The sequence below is a fragment of the Euleptes europaea genome, chromosome 7 (genome assembly GCF_029931775.1).
Source record: "Euleptes europaea isolate rEulEur1 chromosome 7, rEulEur1.hap1, whole genome shotgun sequence".
NCBI classification, from domain to species: domain Eukaryota; kingdom Metazoa; phylum Chordata; class Lepidosauria; order Squamata; family Sphaerodactylidae; genus Euleptes; species Euleptes europaea.
This window is the reverse complement of record NC_079318.1, coordinates 90,095,403-90,119,416: the sequence shown is the minus strand read 5'-3', so window position 1 is coordinate 90,119,416 and position 24,014 is coordinate 90,095,403. Positions and strand designations below refer to the sequence as shown.

The 24,014-nt window shown below is 49.2% G+C and overlaps 1 protein-coding gene across 1 annotated transcript; it reads right to left on the bottom strand.

Annotated features, from left to right (window-relative positions):
• Nucleotides 1–3,767: 3,767 nt before the first annotated feature.
• Nucleotides 3,768–22,525, bottom strand: NR1I3 (nuclear receptor subfamily 1 group I member 3). The gene is made up of 8 exons (XM_056853870.1): nt 22,350–22,525; nt 21,325–21,455; nt 14,439–14,632; nt 11,527–11,741; nt 9,041–9,186; nt 7,270–7,386; nt 4,928–5,033; nt 3,768–3,906 (listed from the first exon to the last, which is right to left on the bottom strand). The coding sequence occupies exons 1-8, from the start codon at nt 22,523–22,525 to the stop codon at nt 3,768–3,770; spliced, it is 1,224 nt and encodes a 407-aa protein (XP_056709848.1).
• Nucleotides 22,526–24,014: the final 1,489 nt, after the last annotated feature.

Below are 24,014 nucleotides of genomic sequence, written 5' to 3'. Positions count from 1 at the left end.
CATGGTTGGGGACGGATTCTACAGCCGGCTCCTGCTACCTCCGCCTGCAGGGATGAAATGAGGACACACGGGCTAAGAACTCCCCCCCCCACATGCATTCTGACCCTGCCCCCTTTAACCCCTCCATTGTCGCCACTTCTGCCCCCTAGCCCTCTTGTAGTACAGAGGGAATACGTTTCTGCATGGCCTGGGTGGGAAAGGATTAACAAAGTTTCTTGGGCGGTCCTAGCAACTCCATAGCTAATGACTCTTCTGCAAGGGGGGAAAAGGGTTCCTTTTCTCAGCAAAACAAACTCACATCCGCCTTGAATAGAGGCTATTCCTGTCCGCCGGAGGGGGCGGATCGCCAGTCTTAGATCCTTCTGAGCTAGAGATTTGCCAGGACCCACGAAGGGCCAGACCAAATGATTTCGCGGGCCTTAAATGGCCCCCGGGCCTGACGTTCCCTACCCTTGCCGTAGGCTTTTCAAGGCAAGAGATGTTCAGAGGTGGTCAGGCCCTGGCTAGGCAGAGGCAGACCCGTGTTCTGCGATCCCTGGTTTTTAAAAGCGCACAAGAACATGCCGCTTGTCAACCTGTGCTTTGAAGTGTAAGAGATAGTGTTAAAACTTGAGGACCAGGTAGGGAAGGATCCAGGAAGCATCTGCAACAGAGAGAGATGGCTGCAGAAGTCGAAAAATAAAACCAGCTTTTTAATCTTTTAAAGTGCTCGGGTGGCAGTGGTGAAAAAAGCTCACTGCCTCTTCTTCCATTGCAACCCCCCTCAAGTGCTGTACTGATGTAGGGTTGCCAACTGAAGCATGGGAAATTCCTGGAGATTTGGGGGTACAACCTGGGGAGAGGAAGAACACCCGCAGGGTATAATGCCAGTAGACTCCACCCTCCAAAGCAGCCATTTTCTCCAGTGGAACTGAGGAATCTGGAGACCAAGTCCTATGAGGAAAGGTTGAAGGAGCTGGGAATGTTTAGCCTGGAGAGGAGAAGACTGAGAGGGGATATGATCACCATCTTCAAGTACTTGAAGGGCTGTCATATAGAGGAGGGTGCTGAGTTGTTTTCTGTTGCCCCAGAAGGTAGGACCAGAACCAAGGGGTTGAAATTAAATTTCCATCTAGACATTAAGAAGAATTTTCTAACAGTGCGGTTCCTCAGTGGAACAGGCTTCCTCGGGAGGTGGTGGGCTCTCCTTCCATGGACGTTTTTAAGCAGAGGCTAGATGGCCATCTGTCAGCAATGCTGATTCTATGACCTTAGGCAGATCATGAGAGGGAGGGCACCTTGGCCCTCTTCTGGGCATGGAGTAAGGGACACTGGGGATGTGGGGGGGGGTAGTTGTGAATTTCCTGCATTGTGCAGGGGGTTGGACTAGATGACCCTGGTGGTCCTCTATGACTCCAAGTGTTCCAGAATGCAAGAAAAATTCCTCTCTGTGCTGAAATGAACAGCATCAATTGTTGAGTAGATAAGAATTAATTGTGACCGTGAGCCCAAAGGAAATGTGATGGGTCTAAGTTGGGGTGGGGAGGTTGGGCCTTGTCTGGTTGTATGAGCTGAGTTCCTGGTTGCTTAGCAATGCTGCCCTGGCCTAGGGGTTCTGATCACGGAGGCCTCCAGCGAAATCCCACTGGCCAAAATTTACTTAAGTTCTGAGGCTGGGGGGCCGGGGGGGGGGAGAAAAAGCCCAGATGTTTGCACCACTGTTGGATGTGCCCCCTCAAGGCAATTATGTGCTCAGTCCACACTGGGTGTCTGCCACACAGGAAATAGTGTTAGAAAAGGGCAAGAGTCCAGTAGCACCTTAAAGACTAACAAAAATATTTTCTGGTAGGGTATGAGCTTTCGTGAGCCACAGCTCACTTCTTCAGATATCTGAAGAAGTGAGCTGTGGCTCACGAAAGCTCATACCCTACCAGAAAATATTTTTGTTAGTCTTTAAGGTGCTACTGGACTCTTGCCCTTTTCTACTACTGCAGACAGACTAACACGGCTACCCACTAGGAAATAGCGTGGGAGCTTAAATTTTGTTTAAAACGTTGGGGGGAAAAAACGAGTACTGTTTTCCTATATGTGTTCACCAAAACAGTGAACACCAGGCTTAGGCTATCCTGGCCTCCCCAGTTCAAATTTGTTTGTGCTTTTTGTAGTGGCTTATGTGAATTTGAAAATGATAGTTCTTTCAATGGTTCTTAAGACGTTGGCGAGGTAGAACCTCCATGGGCTGAAGCAGGGTGTGTTTGAACACATGAAGGGAGGTAAGAAGAAGAAGAGTTGGTTTTTAAATGCCGACTTTCTCTACCACTTAAGGGAGACTCAAACCGGCTTGCAATCACCTTCCCTTCCCCTCCCCACAACAGACACCCTGTGAGGTAGGTGGGACTGAGAGAGCTCTAAGAGAGCTGTGACTAGCCCAAGGTCACCCAGCTGGCTTCGTGTGTAGGAGCGGGGAGACAAATCCAGTTCACCAGATTAGAGTCTGCCACTCATGTGGAGGAGTGGGGAATCAAACCCGGTTCTCCAGATCAGACTCCGCTGCTCCAAACCACTACAGCACGCTGGCTTTCCCAGGTAATGGGGCAGGTGGGGGGGAGACTGTTGCCTTCATGCCCTTCACAGAGAAATAAAGCCAGTTGGCCGGGGCTGTGAAATAGAAAGCTGGGGCACATGGGCTCTGATTCAATGGGCTTCCTTTTGCTTTAGTGCTTTTGGCCAGAGGTAGAAATAGTACTGGAATAGCCAAACCATATTTGTTGAAGTTTTATTGGGGGTGGGGACATCCTCTTCTAGGTGTGGATTTGCAGAGCAGTCTAAACTGCTTTGTGTGTTCAATCTGACCGTGCTTGCTAAGTGAATCACAGAGTTGGAAGGGGCCATCTAGTCCAACCCTCTGCTCAATGCAGGATCAGCCCAGACTTGAGCATCCCTGACAAGTGTTCGTCCAGCCGCTGCTGGAGGACCGCCAGTGAGGGGGAACTCAGCACCTCCTTAGGCAGCCTATTCCACTGCTGAACTACTCTCGCTGTAAAAAATCCCATTAAGGAGGCATTTAATCATGTTTTTTCAAGAGTTGCCCAGAGCCATACGCTGGGGGCGGGCGGGTGCTGATTTGGTTAAATGCAAGGGCAGTGGATTGAAAGGAAGTTAGTTCAGCATGCTGGGAAGTCTACTGGGTTTTGATACCCATGGTGATTATGTCTCACCGCTTCCTATGAATCTTTCCCAATTTGTCAAAGTTTACATAGGCATGGCCGGTTCCCCCTTGCCAACCAAATTGTCTTTCTTTTGTGTGTGTAAAGATGGCCCTAAACTTCTCACCATTTTAGGAGGGGAGCACGGTGGGTTGTGCTTCAATGACCTCGAAAACCTGAGGGCTCAGCCAGGGCAGCTTAGAAAGGATCACTGGATCAGATATGGCTGGATCATATGACACCAGCTAAGCTGGGCTCAGCTGGTTGGGGGGTTGCGTGCATGGAAAGGATTGGCTGCTATTGGATTTACGGGAAGGAGGATTTAGATGGCTGTGGGGAGAACATCGGGCTCAGAACAGATCGAGGGGAGAGATTCCGGCTCTGCCGCGGTAGCCCTGGCTCAAAGCGAAAGGGATAAGGGTGCCCCGTTTTGCAAACGATCTCTGGTATTTGGGTTTTAAAAATCAGGATTTGTCCTAGCCATTTCCCAGGGAAGGTGTCCCTTTTCAGTCTGGGTGGCTCTTCAAAGCAGTAGGTATCTTAGACACAGGAAGCCAATATCCACCTTCCTGCCTCCAGTGTTCAGCTGATAATCTCTGACAACAGTGGCGTCATGGAAGTGAGGTCCTGCGTGTGTTGTATGCGGAGGATCTGCCGCATGTTCTCCACTTTCAGGGTCCGCAGCTCCGTCAGCAGCAAGAGAAGCTTGGCGTACAGAAACCTGGGGAGAGGTGAGGGGCCACAGTCAGAACTTCCTGCTCCAGATTGTAGCTCAATGCTCTAACTGCTATACCACACTGTCTCTTCTGCACACAGGGGGGTGTCCATGCTCTTTTAGGGCCAGGTCTGACCCTGGAGGGGCTGTGGCTCAGTGGCAGAGCATCTGCTTGGCATGCAGAACGTCCCAGATTCAATCCCCAGCATCTCCAGTTAAAGGGACTAGGCAAGTAGATGATGTGAAAGACCTCCACCCGAGACCTTGGAGAGCCGCTGCTGGTCTGAGTAGACAATACTGACTTAGATGGATCAAGGGTCTGATTCAGTATGAGACAGCTTCATGTGTTCATGTGAGAGGCCGTGGCAGAGTGGCCCTCCAGGGTCTCAGGCAGGGGTCTTTTCACATCACCTACCTGCTTAGTCCCTTTAACTGAAGATGCCGGGGATTGAACCTGGGACCTGCATGCCAGGCAGATGCTCTACCACTGAGCCACAGCCCCTCCCTGAGCCCGCTGGGTGACCTTGGGCTAGGCACAGTTCTCTTAGCGCTCTCTCAGCCCCACCTACCTCACAAGGTGTCTGTTGTGGGGAGAGGAAGGGAAGGAGATTGGTAAACCGGTTTGATTCTCCTTAAAAGGTAGAGAAAGGCTGTTACCACGCTAGGTATTCTCAGCGAGTTTGGAAATGTTATAAATTAACAGTTTGGAAATGTTATAAATTAACAGCACTTTAAAAGGGTTTTTGGATGCCGCGGCTAAAAAATGGTTGGAAGACGTCTTCATAGCTAAAGGGGTCAAACAAAGTGCGAACAGTATTTTTTATAACAGTTTCAAACTCTTAATACATCGCTGGGAATACCTAGTGTGGTAACAGCCTTTATCAGAGGATAAAAAACTATCTCTTCTTTTGAAAACAAAGCAGGGCCAGTTACTGCAGAGTCAATGAATACCCTGCACAGCAAATGGAGCAATGGACCAATGCTGTATAAAGCGTCTTAGAAAGCGCGGCAGCTGCTTCCTACTCACCTGCCTTCAGGCAAAGGGTGCCGCTGGTCGATGTAGTTTTTCAGCGTGAGGGCGATCTGCTCTTGAATCCGGTCGATCTCATCTCGCTGCGTGACGTTCACGTGGTCTGCAAAGGGGCAGGGCTTGAGCAACGAGAGACAAGGGAAAGGAGAAACGGAGCAGGAAAGCTGTGGGTCGGGCCTGACCCTGAGGGGGGCACGGACTGCCCCTGTTTGCAGATGAGGCAGTGTGGTGTAGGGGTTAGCGTGTTGAACTGGGATCTGGGAAAGCCAGGTTCGAATCCCCACGGAAGCTCATTGGGTGACCTTGGGCTAGCCGCACGCTTGCAGCCGGGCCTGGCCTACCTCCCAGGGGATAAAATGGAGGAGAGGAGATGATACACTTTGGGTCCCCATTGGGAGAAAGCCCCCCCCACACCAAATGAAGTAAATTGTGTTAAGTGCTGTCATGTCGCTTCCGACTCATGGTGATCCTATGAATCAAAGTCCTCCAAAATGTCCTATCTTTGACAGCCTTGCTCAGATCTTGCAAATTGAGGGCTGTGGCTTCCTTGATGGAGTCGATCCATCTCTTGTTGGGCCTTCCTCTTTTCCTGCTGCCCTCAATTTTTCCTAGCATGATTGTCTTTTCCAGTGACTCTTGTCTTCTCATCATGTGACCAAAGTACGACAGCCTCAGTTTAGTCATTTTAGCTTCTAGGGTCAGTTCAGGCTTGATTTGATCTGTAACCCACTGATTTGTTTTTTTGGCAGTCCACGGTATCTCTAACCCTCTCCTCCAACACCACATGTCAAAGGAATCTACTTTCTTCATTGTCCAGCTTTCACACCCTTACATAGTAATAGGGAATACGATGGCATGACTTAACTTGATCTTGGTGGCCAGTAACACATCCATAAATAAAAAAAGGAGAAATATTGTTGAAGGCTTTCACGGTCAGAGTTCATCGATTCTTGTAGGTTATCCGGGCTGTGTGACCATGGTCTTGGTATTTTCTTTCCTGACATTTTGCCAGCAGCTGCTGGCGAAACGTCAGGAAAGAAAATACCAAGACCACGGTCACACAGCCCGGATAACCTACAAGAACCGAAAAATGGAGAAATTTGGCGGTGATGGTGGACTGTCTAGATGTCATAGGACTCCTTTGGCCACCAGAACAGAGGTGTGTATGTATGAGTGAGAATTGGGAAGGAGGTTTTTTAATGTGATTAACTTTAAAACGGTAGGTTAGGGGGTGTCGAACATACGGCCCGTGGGTTGGATCTGGCCCTTGGGAGCTCTTATCCGGCAAGCCAGCTGATGTAGCCACCCCCAATCCCGATCTGGGCTGGCGAGGCATGGCCCAGCCCGACCAAGTGACATTTATGTCACATCCGCCCCGTTCGACACCCCTGCAGTAGATATAATTTTTGTTTTAAAAGGAAGAAAGGTCACTCAGCACACGCTCAGAAGTACATAGACTTCAAATCCATTCAAAACGTTTCACATCTGGGGAAAGGTGCTATGCGTATGCCTGACCTGGATGTCCCAGGCTAGCCCTATCTCATCAGATCTCAGAAGCTAAGCAGGGTCGGCCCTGGTTAGTACTCTGATGGGAGACCACCAAGGATGTCCAAGGCCGCTACGCAGAGGCAGGCCATGGCAAACCCCCTCAGTTCTTCTCTTGCCTTGAAAACCCTACAGGGTTGCTTTAAGTTGGCTGCGGCTTGATGCCACTTTCTACCTCAATATCATAGAATCATAGAGTTGGAAGGGACCACCAGGGTCATCAAGTCCAACCCCCTGCACAATGCAGGAAATTCCAAACTATCTACTCCTCCACATCCTCCGTGACCAGAAGATGGCCAAGGTGCCCTCCCTCTCATGATCTGTCTAAGGTCATAGAATCAGCATTGCTGACAGATGGCCATCTAACCTCTGCTTAAAAATCTCCAGGGACTGAGAGCTTACCACCTCCCAAGGAAGCCTGCTGTAACTGTTAGAAAATTCTTCCTAATGTCTAGACGGAAACTCTTCTGATTTAATTTCAACCCGTTGGTTCTGGTCCGACCTTCTGGGGCAACAGAAAACAACTCGGCACCCTCCTCTATGTGACAGCCCTTCAAGTCCTGGAAGATGGTTATCCTATCCCCTCTCAGTCTTCTCCTCTTCAGGCTAAACATACCCAGCTCCTTCAACCTTTCCTCATAGGACTTGGTCTCCAGACCCCTCACCATCTTCGTTGCCCTCCTCTGGACCTGTTCCAGCTTGTCTACACCTTTCTTAAATTGCGGTGCCCAAAACTGAACACAATACTCTAGGTGAGGTGTGCCTTTGAGTGAAGGGGAGGGGGTGGGTCTTACCTGGGTAGAACAGCACCAAGGCCTGCAACAGGACATATTCGGCTTCATGCAGTCTCAGCTTCTTCAGGCTGATGTGAAACTTCAGCAGGGGCTCTAAGTAGATCTGCTGGAATCCAGCTGCAAGAGAAGGCGTTGGGGGGGGGGCAAAATGAGCCTACAGGTGCTGGAGGGGGGGTCTGTGCTTGCGCCGCCAGAATAATTGGTTCAAGAGAAGCCCTTGAAGGCCACAAAACCAGGATACTCTGGTATCCTTTGACAAAATAACATACCTCGCCCTGGCCACACGAGGGTGCATTCACACAACAAATCCATGGCTGCACTGTGGCTTTTGAGGACTTGTTTCATGAACCTTGCAAGTTTGACAGTGTCTGGAAAGTAGCAAGGTCAGGCCTCGCCCCTCAAAGCTGCAAAAGGCTGATTGCGCCAACAGGGCCCCTATTCCTATTAGGGGGGTACTTGGGGCTGGAAACAACAGGAGAAAAACCCATTTTCGGTGTACGTACCTTGCTGTTTCCAGGCAAGGCTGGAGGGCTGCCCATGAGCAAAATTACTGTGGCTGTTCAAGAAGAACAGTTGGTTTTTATATGCCGATTTTCTCTACCTTTTTAAGGAGAACCAGTCCATCTTGCAATCCCCTTCCCTTCCTTATCCCACAACAGACACCCTGTGAGGTAGGTGGGGCTGTGAGAGTTTGGAGAGAACTGACTAGCCCAAGGTCACCCAGCTGGCTTCACGTGTAGGAGTGGCGAACTGAACCTGGTTCTCCAGATTAGTGTCTGCCACTCATGCTGATTCTGTGAACGTAGGCAGATCATGGGAGGGAGGGCAGGAAGAGATGAGTCAGTGCTTGGCTGTCATGGCCCTTTCTTGCATGCCCAGGGTAATGCTGATTGCCACTTTGGGGTCAGGAAGCAATTTTCCTCCAGGCCAGATTGGCCAGGGGTCCTGGAAGGTGGGTTTTTTTGTTTTTTTTGGCCATCTTCTGGGCATGGAGTTGGGGGGGGAGGGGAGAGTTGCACTAGATGACCCTGGTGGTCCCAACTCTATGATCCTAGTATGTGACAGTATCAACAATACTACTTAATCACACACTTTAAGGCTACATAAATTGCAACCTTCAGATTTATGTTGATGGAACATGTGTAATATTTGATTAACGCTTTTGGATTTTTGTGTTTGCCATGTGTACATATTATATTCATGTGCGGTTATTTTGTTTACATTTTGTAGAGGTGGTCACTTTGCAGTTTCTTTCTTTCTTACCCTCCAATGGGGAACAGCAACATAGAAGAAGAGAAGAGTTGGGTTTTTTTTATATGCTGACTTTCTCTACTACTTAAGGAAGAATCAAACCGGCTTACAATCTCCGTCCCCTCCCCTCCCTAGAACAGACACTCTGTGAGGTAGGTGGGGCAGAGAGAGCTGTGATTAGCCCAGGATCACCCAGCTGGCTTCATGTGTAGGAGTGGGGAAACCAACCCGGTCCACCAGATTAGCCTCACTGCTCATGCGGAGGAGTTGGGAATCAAACCCAGTTCTCCAGATCAGAGTCCACCGCTCTTAACCACTACACCATGCTGGCTCACTGATAGGGGGAAGAGTTAAATGTCCCCTTCCCTGCGGGGTGGTCCTGATGCGAATCATGGCTGCTCTGTGGTAACAAAAAAAGTTCTGCAGATCCAGCCAGAGTTTTTCCTGCATTTTATCTTAATTCAATGGAGAGAGTCAGAGGGTCAAGTCATATGTCGGTAACACAAAGCTCTAGACTTACTCAGGGCACCATCTTGGATGGTGTAGCAGTGTTGACCGCAATTCCACGCATTGGTTTCTTCATTGAAGATGATATTACCCCGGATCTGGCATATCTCGAGAGTAGCCCCTTTGAGGAGCGAGATCTGATCATCGATCGGCAGACTTCTAGTTAGAAACAAAGAAAGTTGTCAGCCGTGGAACCAACTCAGCATGAAGAAGAAGAAGAGTTGGTTTTTCATATGCCGACTTTCTCTACCACTTAAGGAAGAATCAAACCGGCTTACAATCACCTTCCCCTCCCCACAACAGACACCCTGTGAGGTAGGTGGGGCTGAGAGAGCTCTAAGAGAGCTGTGACTAGCCCAAGGTCACCCAGCTGGCTTCAGGTGGAGGAGTGGGGAAACCAACCTGGTTCACCAGATTAGCATCCGCCGCTCATGTGGAGGAGTGGGGAATCAAGCCTGGTTCTCCAGATTAGAGTCCACCACTCCAAGCCACCGCTCTTAACCACTACACCACGCTGGCTCTGTCTCATGCTGGCATGGGACCAAAGTTCTAGCCATTTTTTGCTTAACTTTACCAGGCAAAACACGAAAGCCATGTGAAGCAAACTGTCTCCCAGTATTGTGTCCAGTAGATTAGGGCAATTGACAATCCATTGGGTGCTAGTTGCTGTTTTTTAATTTACATTTTATTTTAAAACATCAGTGTATTAAATCATCAGTCGGTGGTTCGGGATTCTTAAGTGATCCATAGGGTTGTCAGCTCTGGGTTAGGAAATACCCAGAGATTTTGGGAACGGAGCCTGAGAAGCGCAGGGTTTGAGGAGGGGAGGGACTTTAGTGGCGTATAATGCCATAGAGTCCGCCCTCCAAAGCGGCCATTTTCTCCAGGTGAACTGATCTCTGTCGCCTGGAGATCAGTTGTAATAGCGGGAGATCTCCAGCACCCATCTGGAGGTTGGCAACCCTAGTGGTCCATCTGATCCAAGGGAAGTCATGTCAATAATCCTGCCATATGGGACGGAGGGGTAGAGAGAATGAGCAGGAGAAAAGCAAAGAGGAAGAAGGACATAGACAGTTGAAAGTGGGCCCTTGTTGTAGATTAACAGTGCAATCGTAGGGAGAGTTACTCCAGTCTTAGCCTATTCAATTCAATGGGCGTAAACTGGAGTAATTCTGCATAGGATTGCGATGTAAGTTGCTTCCCCATTGCACGTTCAGGTTCGCTTTGGTGCTGATGGGAAGTGGACTTTCCCTCCTGCTTCCACAGAGCATTGTGCTACTCTGATCTATCTTGCAGCTTTTCTGGAACCTGTTTCACTGCGGTCTTTTTATGAGGATCACAGCAAAGCCAGGGTGGCTGCCCAATTCTGTTAATCAATGCTGATTCTATGACCTTAGGCAGACGATGAGAGGGAGGGCACCTTGGCCATCTTCTGGGCTTGAAGTATGGGTCACGGGGTGAGGGGGGGAGGTAGTTCGGAATTTCCTGCATTGTGAAGGGGGTTGGACTAGATGACCCTGGTGGTCCCTTCCAACTCTATGATTCTGTCTCTTGCCTTGAAAGCCCCATGAGGGGTTGGCTGAAGTCGGCTGCCACTTGGCAGCACTTAATTATCAATGAACAACACTGGAGTTTAACTTCAGAGGATGCACTAGGTTCGTTCGAGGGCACTGTATATGAAGACACCATAGACCAAATTGATGCATCGGACATCAACGCACAGGAAGGTCAAAGCATAGCTGTAAGGCGACCTCTGCACATGACCCATGATTCAGAAGCCTGAAAGGAGCAGGTTTCCAAGGGCCTGCCCCCGACAACAGGAGGGGTTGAAAATTGTAACTTTTGCCGCAAACTGGCCTTTCTCGGCCAGTGTCACCCTCCTCCAACTGGTAGCAGCTCTGCAGGGCCTCAGGGAGACATTTCCAACTGGAGACACCCGGGATTGAACTTGGGAACTTCTGCTTGCAAAGCAAGAGCTCTACGGCTGAGCTACTACAGCCCCTTCCCCGGGGCTTTCTCCTTGCTGCTGGCAAGGGGACTTCTGCATGTCAGGGTCTCTGCATTTTCCTTGCCCTGATTTCCTGTGACAGTCACCTCTCCTGTGCCACTTGGCGGAGGAAGGGCTTTTTCATGGTTTTTTAAAATTGGTAACTGACAAGTTGTGAAGACAGGAAAAGCCATGCAGTGTTAGCTTTTGCTTAGCATCACTATTCTCCATTTTGAGTGCTTAAGAAACTGTTGCTCTTATTCTTCTCTAGATTAGAGTCCGCCACTCATGTGGAGGAGTGGGGGATCAAACCCGGCTCTCCAGATTAGAGTCCACCGCTCTTAACCACTACGCTACGCTTGGGTAGAGAAGGATGGGAAAGACCCATAGTCCAGGGTGAGTAAATAACCACATTGAGCCCTGTCCGGGAGAAAGTACGGCATGCAGAAACGTGGAACCAAAAATCCCCGGGGTTTGAAAAGAGAAGGGGATGCGCCCCATGCAAATCTAACCTAAAAGACGGTATGGCCTTGGCAAACTGGATCACTTCCTGGATCATGAAGGTGCTGAGGTCGGCAAAGAGCGGCAGCAAGGAGAACACGTCTGGGAGGACCTCCTCTGGGTAGCTCTCCAAGTGGTCTTGCGGACTGAAGGGGCAGAGGGGCGGGACGGCGGGATCCTGGGGGCTCCGAGACCTTGGACTGTGGATGTAGAGGCGCACCGGAGGCTGGAGGGAGAGGCTGGTTAAGTGTGGATGACTCTCGATAAACACATGCCCCTGTTAAGGGGCTAGTCCTCATGAGAAATGGACAGACACTTTAAAACCAGGAGCTGAGAATTGCCTCTAAAACTGGTTCCCAAAGTGGGCGTTACCACCCCCTGGGGGGCGATGGGATTACCTAGAGGGGCACTAAGAGGCGGGGTGGGGCGCTAGAGGTGGGTCCCTCAACTGTGTGGTTCACTAATTTACAATAGATCAAGCTATGGCACCATGCTGGCAGATTTGGTGGAAACTCAGAATTTTTTTCCAGACTTTGAAGAGCTGGTACCACTGGATCAAGTCCATCAGCTCTGTTGAATAAATTTCAACTAAAAAGTTTTGATTTTGAATAGATGTGCAATTAATTGATACTGTTTTGAAATTTTATTGTTATTATCTTCAATAAAGGAAGCCACAACCCTCAAATTGCAAGATCTGAGCAAGGCTGTCAAAGATAGGACATTTTGGAGGACTTTCATTCATAGGGTCGCCATAAGTCGGAAGCAACCTGACGGCACTTAAGACACACATCATCTTCAGCGTGTCATGCAAACCCCTATTTTGAATAATGCTTTTTATAGGATAGGGTTGGGGGTGCTGGGATTGAGTTTGTGGAACCAAGGGGGGGGTGGCCCTAAAAGTTTGGGAACAACTGAGTCTAAAAGGTTTTACGAACTGGAAGAGTGATGTTTTTCTCACGCACACCCTTTTTTTCTGCTATAAAACCAATGCGTAACAAATTACTACCAAAGGCTGTGTGGGCAGGCAGGCTAATAACCGCTATTTATACATGTTACTGTGGCTGTTCGTTTCTCTCTCTGGTCCCAAAGAGTATAAGCCAGCCCTGCAAGATTCTTTTGCCGAGGTGCCTATTTGACAGTATCCGTGAATCCGAGCTTTTAAATACTGCGTATGTGATTAATTTCAATGACGGTATTTATGGCTCGTTGAGACTGGGCTATAAAGGGGCCTTGATGTGTTCTTTTTCTTGGTTAAAAACAAAAATTAGGCAGGACGAAATTGGCAACCGAGAAATCTCCATCCCAAGCAAACTAGCTCCTGCGCTTCGGAGATGGCTCCACCAGATATATCCCATAGGGGAAAATTGAAAATTCAGAGGGGAAGCTTGGATGAGAACTCACTGCCACAAGATGCAACAGTGGGCTTGGATGGATTTGAAAAAGGGGGTTGGATAGATTTATGGAAGACACATAAGGTTGCCAATCTCCAGGTACTGGCTGGAGAACTCCTGTTATTACAACTGATCTCCAGCCAATCGAGATCAGTTCCCCTGGAGAAAATGGCCGCGTTGGCCATTGGACTCTATGGCATTGAAGTCACTCCCCTCCTCAAACCCCGCCCTCCTCAGGCTCCGTCCCAAAAACCACCCGTCGGTGGCGAGGAGGGACTTGGCAACCCTAGTGGGGCTCTTGCCCAGCACAGCTTCTGATTGGCCACTGATGATCTGATTGGCTGCACAAATTAAAATAACGTTGCTTTGGTGGCAGCAGGCTAACGATATCGGTTTCGTTCTGTATCTCACTCCTCTTTCCCAATGTATTGTTTAAATACCCCTCCTCTTCACGGCATGGGGGGGCTTCCTCGGCCTCCTGCGGCCACCATTCTGTGGTTGCCCCCACCCCCTTGTGTCAGAATGCCAAAGGTGCCCACAGGCTCAAAAAGGTTGGGGCCCCTGAGTTGGAGGGATACCAGCTGTGCAGCAGTATCTTGCAACAGTCCATGACAACAACAGCAGACATTAGGAAGAACATTCTAACAGAGCGGTTCCTGGGTGGAACAGGCTTCCTCGGGAGGTGGTGAGCTCTCCTTCCCCAGAGGTTTTTAAGCAGAGGCTAGATGGCCATCTGCCAGCAAAGCTGATCCTATGACCTTAGACAGATGATGAGAGGGAGGGCATCTTGGCCATCTTCTGGGCATGGAGTAGGGGTCACTGGGGGTGTGAGCGGGGAGGTAGTTGTGAATTTCCTGCATTGTGCAGGGGGTTGGACTAGATGACCCTAGTGGTCCCTTCCAACTCTATGATTCTATGAGCTTTCAGTTTCCTTTCTTCTAAATTCCTGTTTCTATGGGGTTTTTTTAGTTCTGCATATGTTTTGCTTCCTCTATGGTCAATTAACCATAAAGCAGCTTTAAATGCAACTTACCTTCCTACAAATTTAAACTGCCGCTTTTAATGCTGTAGAGGGAGCAAAACACATGCAGAACTGGGGGAACCCCCCCCCCCCCAAACAGGAATTTAGAAGCGAGGAAACAGAGAACGTGGGAAAGCCCTACTACTACTACTGATTAATTATTATTTTATTATTAGCTTCATTTATAGTCCGCCTTTCTGACTGGGACACAAGGCAGATTACAAATATGATAAAAGCTATTCAATCAATCAGCAAACAAATTACAAAGTGTGGTTTTAAAAAATTGATTCTTAATAAAATAATGCAGCAGGTCCCACGTTCAATGTCTGGCAGCTCCAGCTAATAGGACCGGGCTGTTGGTGTTGAGAAAGACCCTGTTTGAGTTCACAGAGTGCCACCGTCTGCTAGACCAAGGGTTTGAGTCCGCATAAGGCTCATTCACGTGTCCATGTGAGCTTCCCCTTCACTCTTGCTAAAGCACAACTCTGCAGACGACGCCCCAGAAACTCACTTGGTAGTGGATGAACTGGGCGAAACTGGAGTCAAAGTGCTTCTTGTGCGCCTCCGTCAGGATCTCAATCAGTTGCTCCTGCTCCGCGGTTAACCCGGTCTCCTGGGACGGCTCCTCCGTGGGAGTCTGTTCTGGATGCTGCTTCTGCTGCCGTAGTGCCCGGCGTAGGCGCAAGGCCTGCTCGGACATGATCACTAGAGCAGAACATAAGAACATAAGAGATGGATCAGACCCAGGCCCATCAAGTCCAGGAGTCTGTTCACACAGTGGCCAACCAGGGGCCTCTAGGAAGCCCACAAACAAGACGACTGCAGCAGCACTATCCTGCCTGTGTTCCAAAGCACCCAATATAATAGGCATGCTCCTCTGTGCCTAGAGAGAATAGGGATGCATCATGACTAGTATTCATTTTTACTAGTAGCCATGGATAGCCCTGTCCTCCATGAACATCAAATGATAGGAATCAATTTTTAAAAAAAACACAATCCTATTTCAGATCAGTATAAAGCAATTATAGCTGTTTATTCATGTATGCGCCCTGACCTGGATGGCCCAGGCTAGCCTGATCTCATCAAATCTCAGAAGCTAAGCAGGTTCAGCCCTGGTTAGTATTTGGATGGGAGACCACCAAGGAATACCAGGGTTGCTGTGCAGAGGAAGGCACTGGCAAACCACCTCTGTTAGTCTCTTGCCATGAAAATCCCAAAAAGGGGTCGCCATAAGTCGACTGCGACTTGACGGCACTTTACACACACCATTCATGTATTTTTATCCCACTATCTCCTATGAGGAGCTCAGGAAGGAGTACATTGGCCCCTTTCCCTCTATTTAACTTCGCACCAACCCTGTGAGGTAGGTCAGACTGAGAGAGAGTGACTGGCCCAAAGTCACCGAGTGAACTGCCATGGAGGATTGGGGATTTGCCACCGAATCTCCCAGATCCCAATCCAAACGTTTAACCACTACAGCAGGCTGTTCACGTACAGAGCCCTCCCTCCTCCTTTCTTCCAAAACCCTGCCCGTATTCCAAAGCACCTAATATAATAGGCATGCTCCCCTGATCCTGGAGAGAACAGGTACCAAGAGATGTCACTCGAAAGCACGTCAATCTGGCTATTGCCCCACCAAGCCTAGGTCTGACCCAGGGGTCCACAGGGCATTTCTTTTCATGTACAGCCAGACCCAAAATGTAGAGTTCAGGAAGGGAAATGCACAGTTACCAAATGACATCTTCTGGTCACTAGGGGTGGTGGTGGGGAGGTAGTTGTGCATTTCCTACATTATGCAGGGTGTTGGACTAGATGACCCTGGTGGTCCCTTCCAACTCTATGATTGTGTGATATATGTGCAGAAATGTGCAGGAGGGAATGCTCTGATGAAGCTTTTGGGTGAAAACGTTTCTGGATGGAGCATTCCCTCCTTGTTTTCCCATGACGCTGGGCTTCTCCCGGCCCCCACCCCGTCTCCCGGGGTGAAGACATTCCACCGATGTTCGGGCTATGGCTGTGATATAAATGCTGACAGATCACACAGTGACAACCGTTTACAGCGCTTCATCACAGCGTCTATCTCATCACCTTCAGGAGCTTTATAGACTGGTCTCTGTTGGGTCTTAGATAGCGAGATTCGTTACATGTCAGACAGTCAAGGGTTAATTAGCCAAATGGTCAGGAAGAGCAGATCACCATTGCATTCATGTCATATGGTCACGTAGGCAAAGTAATCTACATTTTACTGTCTTTTGTTTGAAAGAGAAACCGCTGCCCAGTTACCTTTTAGTTACCATCCTGCAAGTATGGAAGAGTACATTCTCCCTGTGAGAATGGCTACTTGTGAGTAAGCGTAGTAACTGCTAGAGGAGTCTAGCAAGCCTAGGGAACCTAGATATGTAGGAAGTTTATTGTTTAACCCATGTACCCTACCTTTGAGATTAGTTAGTAAAGAATTAATTTGATTAAGAAAACGACTCTGTGGTGTTTTTGTGTGTGACTGACCCTTCTTTTCAATAAGCCAAAACCAAGATCCATCACCCTGAATGGTAGTAGATTAAGTAAGTGAGTTACAGAATCTAACAGTCTCTTTCACTTTGAGTTATATGAGAGCCTTGTTGCATAAGCATTGTAACTTGTTTGTATATAGTGTGTGGTTTAGTGTATATAAAACAACACGATAGAAAAAGTGCATTTTGGAAAATTATTTAATATAGAGTGTATAGAGTGTTTAAGTAGAGTGAGCCCGTGTGCTGTCTTTTTTCCAAACCTCCAGGTAGTGGCAGGAGATCTCCTGTTATTACAACTGGTCTCCAGCCGACAGAGATCAGTTCCCCTGGAGAAAACGGCTGCTTTGGCAATTGGACTCCATGGCATTGAAGTCCCTCCCCTCCCCAAACCCTGTCCCTCTTCAGGCTCTGCCCCAAAAACCTCCTGCCGGTGGCAAAGAGGGACCTGGCAACCCTAATGGTAGCAATCAGCAGAAGGTAAAGTCACAGGTCCTGCCAAAGTAGGATCCAGACAAGCATTTCTGGGGAGGTAATTCCCCATCTAAGAGAGAAGCAGGGAAAGTCTGCCTACTGGGGATTATCTCTAACAAGTAACATTTCCAAAAATGAAAGCCTGCTGGGTGACTTCATGTGGAGGAGTGGGGAAACCAACCTGGTCCTCCAGATTAGAGTCCACCGCTCTTAACCACTACACCATGCCGGCTCTCTACTTCATTTGCATCCCACCTTTCTCTCCCAAAGGTCCAGGTGGGAAACCAGAGAGGGAAGCGGAGCTGCTGCCCATTGCTGAAGCAAAGGAAAGAGGCAACCCTGGAGACGTGGCCTTTCCGCTGCATTCTGAACCCGCAGAAGTTCCTGAGCAGTCTTCAAGGTCAGCCTTGGGTGCAGCATCGTGTGGTAGTCTAGACCAAAAGGTCACCAAGGCATTGATAACTGGCAAATTCTTTGCTCCCTTCTCCCCTGGACCCACAACTCTGCTCGTCCGTGGCAGGAATGGCTAACACTGCATAAAGGTGTCGCTGTCTCTTTCGCACCAACCTTCCCCGTGCGCATGTGTTTCTCCCCCCCCCACCTGCCACTCTGCTATGGCTGAGAGCCTGTTCGCAGTTCTGCAGGGAGCCCCTGCTAATTGAATCGCGAGGCCTCCCTCTTCGCGGTGCCCGCCGGTGGAAGCTCCTTAATGGGATTCTGCAGAGGGGTCAGGTGCCGGTGGCAGCTTGCGTGAGGCCCAGATCTGGATTGCATTTCTCACCCCCCCCTCCCTTCTCAGCGGCTAAACAGAAGGCGGACTGCAGCATGGCACGGCCTACCAAAGCGAGAGACTGCAATGCATCACCGTTCGGGCCTCCCTCTCCCGCACCCGGCTCTTCCCCCCCACTGCCGCTTTCTCTCGACACTGCCCTGCGGTGCGGGATTAAATCGGCTTGATGCCAGTGCGCCCTCCTGCTCTCGCCCCGTTAGGGGATTCTGCAGAGGTCCCCTTTCAATCTGTCTCCAAGCAGCCTAGTTTGCTTTGGCAGGGCGGGAGGGAATTCTAGCTTCCACTAAAGGAAGCGATGAATCTTTTTCTCTGATCTGGTTCTCCCCCTCCCACCCACATCTTAATGGAACCTGACCCGGTTGGCCGACCAATGCATTGGAAACCCGGCAGGGCGGCCTCATCCATCCAGCTCTCTAGCACAGTGTGTGGCTCCCCGGGGAGATGATGCGGCTTGGCTGACAATCGCCTCCTCCTCCTCCTCCTCTCCCTCTCCTCCCCGTCTTGCAGCTGCTCCCTCCTCGCTGAAGATAGCTTCGGAGCAAACAAGCAAAAGGATTTTCCGCTCATGACGTTCGAAGCCCACCCACCCGCTGCGATGGGGGCTGTTCATAGCATCATAGAATCACGGAGTTGGAAGGGACCACCAGGGTCATCTAGTCCAACCTCCTGCACAAGGCAGGCAATTCACAACTACCTCCCCCCCACACCTCCAGTGACCCCTACTCCATGCCCAGAAGATTGTCACTAGGGAAAAAACACACACACCCCATACTCCCCAAGCTAGGAGCCTAAAGCCTGCTTTTCAGCCCAGGTACATAGCCGTGTTGGTCTGTTAACAGCAAAATTAAGGTGCCATGGAACTTTATTTTGACCCACTAGTTTCTGAACATTGCAACTTCTTGAGTCTGATTTGTGTCTGTTTCTTCTCTCACTTAAGGACCAGTCTATTCATCCATAACAATATTAGCTATGGAGGGAGCTGTTCATAAAATCATAGAGTTGGAAGGGACCACCAGGGTCATCTAGTTCAACCCCCTGCACAATGCAGGAAATTCACAACTACCTCCCCCACCCCACTCCCCCAGTGACTCCTACTCCATGCCCAGAAGATGGCAAAATGCCCTCCCTCTCATGATCTGCCTAAGGTCGTAGAATCAGCACTGCTTACAGATGGCCATCTAACCTCTTCTTAAAAACCTCCAGGGAAGGAGAGCCCACCACCTCCCGAGGAAGCCTGTTCCACCGAGGAACCGCTCTAACTGTCAGGATGTTCTTCCTAATGTTTAGATGGAAACTCCTTTGATTTCCAAAACAGGCATATCTGGCATAGGGTTGCCAACTCTGGTTTAGGAAATCCCTGGAGATTTTGGGGGCAGTACCTAGGGATGGACTTCCATTTCTCCTAGACTCAGTGGTATACCATAGAGTCAACCCTGTGACGTTGCCCTTTTCTCCAGGGAAACTGATCTCTGTCAACTGGAGTTGTAATTCCAGGAGAACTCCTGGAGGTTGGCAACCCTAGTCTAGCATTTGAACCCAGGCCTTCTGGACCCCAAAGCGAGAATCCTGCCTCTAAATCTCACACAGATTTTCATATAATCTTATCAATGAGAGGATCAATAAACGGCAAGCAAGCATCCCGGAAATTCAGCTTGCCATATCAATTAGGCATCTTCCCCTGCTATGCGCAGCTGTGAGGGAGAACGAGGCATGGTTTTGGCTCGCTGCGAGTTCACGTGGGGCGTTAGGCCCGACGGGTCCGGCCAGCGCACAGCATGAACCCTGTGTTCGTGCCTTAGAGCATCCCCCCAGAATGCTTTGCAGCACACAGCCGCTCCACAGCTGAAAAAATCAATGTTGCCTGGGAACAGAAAGTTTGACAACATCCGCGGCGCAGAGACATGCTTCCTCAGATCACCTCGACCTGCAAATCCCGACTCCCCTCACGCCGCCCGGCAGAAAACGGACCAAGCAAAGGAACAGCACCAAGGCTCAGTCAACTACCATATATATTGTACCATAAATGTAACAACGGATACAAAGAATACAAACAAGCCAAACAAACCCAAAACTACCAAGGGACCCCTAAATGTGTACAAAAATCATGGGGGGTGGACCCCCGATCACACAAACCCCAGTACTGCAAAGTCCAGAGTCCAAGCAAGTAACGCCAATAGCAAAGTCGACAAGACCCGGAGGTTCAGCCTGAAGACGCCAAAGGAGCCGACGGCCCGCTGGACTTGAGGACGCGGATTCAACGCAGGTAAGTAGAAGCAAACAGAATGGTTTCCAATTGGCAAAGGTGTTAGACAAGGATGTGTTTTATCTCCCCATATCTTCAATCTATATGCAGAACATATAATTAGGAAAGCTTCATTAGATTTAGATGAAGGTGGAGTGAAAATTGGAGGGAGGAACACTAACAATTTGAGATATGCCGATGATACTACATTACTGGCAGAAAATAGCAAAGGCTTGAAATGACTACTGCTGAAAGTTAAAAGAGGAAGTGCCAAAGCAGGACTACAGCGGAACATCAAGAAGACAAAAGTAATGACTACAGGAGAATTGCTCAATTTTAAGGTTGGCAATGAGGAAATTGAAATTGTTGAAGATTTTCTATTCCTTGGCTCCATCATCAACCAAAAGGGAGTCAAGAAATCAAGAAGGCGATTGAGACAGAGAAGGGCATCCATGAAGGAGCTAGAAAAGATTCTGAAGTGTAAGGATCTGTCACTGTCCACCAAGATTAAGTTAATCCATGCCATCGTATTCCCTATTACTATGTATGGGTGTGAAAGCTGGACATTGAAGAAAGCTGATAGGAAGAAAGTAGATTTCTTTGAAATGTGGTGTTGGAGGAGAGTGTTACGGATACCGTGGACTGCCAAAGAAACAAATCAATGGGTTATAGATCAAATCAAGCCTGAACTGACCCTAAAAGCTAAAATGACTAAACTGAGGCTATCATATTTTGGTCACATTATGAAAAGACAAGAGCCACTGGAAAATATAGTCATGCTAGGGAAAGTTGAGGGCAGCAGGAAAAGAGGAAGACCCAACAAGAGATGGATTGACTCAATAAAGGAAGCCACAGCCTTCAATTTGCAAGATCTGAGCAAGGCTGTCAAAGATAGGACATTTTGGAGGACTTTCATTCATAGGGTCGCCATGAGTTGGAAGCGACTTGACGGCACTTAACACACACACAAGTAGAAGCAATGTCCGGGCTGTGGCAAAAATATCCTTGATACGCTTCTTCAGCCTAGAGTTAGGTGTGCAAACTGTGCATATAACAACATATATCATGTAACAACATATATCATCTAACAAACGCGGCTTGTCGACTTTGCTATTGGCGTTACTTGCTTGGACCCTGGACTTTGCAGTGTGATTGGAGGGGTCCACCCCCATGTTTTTGTACACATTTAGGTGTCCCCTTGGTAGTTTTGTGTTTGTTTGGCTTTTTTGTATTCTTTGTATTCATTGTTACATTTATGGTACAACATATATGGTAGTTGACTGAGCCTTGGTGCCGTTCATTCGCATGGTGCCTTCTCTACAGCACCTATTTTGCTTTTGTTATTGGTGGAAAAGGGAGCCAAGAACCACCGAGCTGGACTTACTGTCTTTCCGCATGCCCGCGTCCAGGCATTTCTGGTAACGGCAAGCCTGGCATTGGCGTCGCTTGGCTTTGGTGATGGTGCAGCTGCGGGTGAAGTGACAGGTAAACTGGACGCCCTTGATGACGGACCGCCTGCGAGAGAGGAGGAAGGAACGCAGGGTGTCTTGAGGGGGTCGAAGGCAAGAGACGAGCAGAGGGGGTTTGCTGTTGCCTGCCTCTGCATAGCAACCCTAGCCTTCCTTGGTGGTCTCCCACCCAAATACTAAGGTTGCCAACCACCAGGTACTAGCTGGAGATCTCCCGCTTTTACAATTAATCTCCAGCCGATAGAGATCAGTTCCCCAGGAGAAAATGGCCGCTTTGGCAATTAGACTCTATGGCATTGAAGTCCCTCCCCCAAACCCCGCCTTCCTCAGGCTCCACCCCAAAACCTCCCACTGGTGGCAACCCTACCAAATACTAACCGGGGCTGACAATCTCAGGCCAAACTGGGCAATATGTTCTTCACATGAACACATTAACACGCCTTACACTGAATCAAACCCTGGGTCCATCAAAGTCAGTATTTTGTACTCAGGCAGCGTCTCTCCAGGGTCTCAGGCAGGGGTCTTTCCCATCACCTACTTGCCTGGTCCCTTTAACTGGAGATGCCGGAGATTGAACCTGGGACCGTCTGCATGCCAAGCAGATGCTCTACCACTGAGCCACGGCCCCTTCCCTCTTCATTTTCACAATGTGTGGGGAATGCCCTTAGAGGGGTCCCACTACATGATGGGCAGGCAATAGGGCCCGGATAACCCACAAGAACCATCACTCAACAGCCTTTGACTCAGCTTTGGGCCACCTCCTGCCTGTAATATGAAGATAATTCTACTGGCCGTCTGAGAAGAAGACTCTGCCCTAGAATTGCTAAGTGTGGGTTTTGACTGCTCTGAGAAATCCCATCTCCTCTCCCTACACATAACAGTTTCTCCCCTGTGAACTCCAGTTTGACCGAGGAAAACCTGATGCTGGGCAAGTACGTACCGGAAGAAGCCTTTGCATCCCTCGCAGGTCATGACGTGGAAGTGGTAGCCTGTGGCCCGGTCTCCACACACAGCGCAGATCTTCTCCTCGCCGTCGAGATCCGTGTCCCCACGACTAGAGGTTGTGGTGCTCGGGCTCCCGCTGCTGCTGCTTTCACCTTCTGACGGGCACTGCATGCTGGCAGGCCTGCCCGTCGGTGCCCTGCAGATTGCTGTTCTGGGACCACAGAAACCAATTCTGTTAAAATTCACATTGTTTATCGTCCACCTTTCTCATCAAGACTCAAGGGCCATTTATGCTTCGTAATTAGCAGTGCGTTCCAGGCTGAATTGCCCCGCATATTTTTTTGAATTTTGCACGCTGAACCGTCATTCAGGAAGTGACTGCGAAGCCGGCGCATACCTGCTTGGCATTTCTTAAGAGCCCCTTTAACGCAACCTTTTGTGTTTGCTCCACCCCTGCCTTGAAGAATCCCCTCAAGGAAGCACGCAAAATCACAGCCCCGCATTAGCTATGGAAACGAAGGAACGATGGAGCAGGCAAGGTCGCATTTAAAAAAAGAGCTTTGAGCAAGCATCAAAATTGACCCGGCCAAAATGGCTGAGGAGAATTACACAAGGCCAGTGATGATGGAATAAGCTGTCTCGTAAGCTAAATAATAGGGTTACAGAAATCTGAAAACAATAAACAAGGATTCGATGTGATAGGTTAACAATGCCAAAAGATGGATTTACATAAGTAGATGACAACGAAGAGAGAGCAAGAAGAAGAAGAGTTGGTTTTTATATGCTGATTTTCTCTACCTTTTAAGGAGTCTCAAAGCGGATTACAATCTCCTTCCCTTCCTCTCCCCACAACAGACACCTTGTGAGGTAGGGGGGGCTGAGAGAGCTCTAAAAGAAAGGTCACCCAGCTGGTTTCATGTGTAGGGGTGGGGAAACCAAGCCAGTTCACCAGATTAGAGTCCACCGCTCCTGACCCTACACCACGCTGGCAAGATAATGCATACAGCATAATATATACTATACACAGTAGTAAAAGCCCACAGCTGACCTGAATGGCCCAGGCTAGCCTGATCTCATCAGATCTCAGAAGCCAAACAGGGTCGGCCCTGGTTAGTACTTAGTGCTTGGATGGGAGAAGGGACCTCAAGGGCCATTTAGTCCAACCCCGCGCACAATGCAGGAAATTTATGCCTACCCCCCCCCCACTCCTCTAGTGACCCCTGCTCTATGACTAGAAGAAGGCAAAAAAAAAAAAAAAAACCCTCCAAGATCCCTGGCTGATCTGGAGGGAGAGAAGGTCCTACCGATATCAGGATCCAAGACCATGAAGGGCTTTATATGTGATAGCCAATACCTTGAATAGAGCCCGGTAATTGATGGGCCACCAGCGGAGTGATTGCAGAGTGGGTGTCATAGAATCATAGAGTTGGAAGGGACCACCAGGGTCATCCAGTCCAACCCCCTGCACAATGCAGGAAATTCACAACTACCTCCCCCCCCCACACACACACACCCAGTGACCCCTACTCCATGCCTGGAAGATGGCCAAGATGACCTCCCTCTCATCATCTGCCTAAGGTCACAGAATCAGCATTGCTGACGGATGGCCATCTAGCTTCTGCTCAAAAACCTCCAGGGAAGGAGAGCTCACCACCTGCCG

What these genes read in the sequence shown, in the direction of transcription:
- NR1I3 (XM_056853870.1), bottom strand. Translation starts at nt 22,525, where the DNA reads ATGCAGTGCCCGTCAGAAGGTGAAAGCAGCAGCAGCGGGAGCCCGAGC. An exon ending in GGATGCAAAGGCTTCTTCCG is followed by an intron (nt 21,456 to 22,349) that starts GTACGTACTTGC and finishes CCTCTCTCGCAG; the next exon opens with GCGGTCCGTCATCAAGGGCG. An exon ending in CACCCTTTGCCTGAAGGCAG is followed by an intron (nt 3,907 to 4,927) that starts GTGAGTAGGAAG and finishes ACCTCTCCCCAG; the next exon opens with GTTTCTGTACGCCAAGCTTC.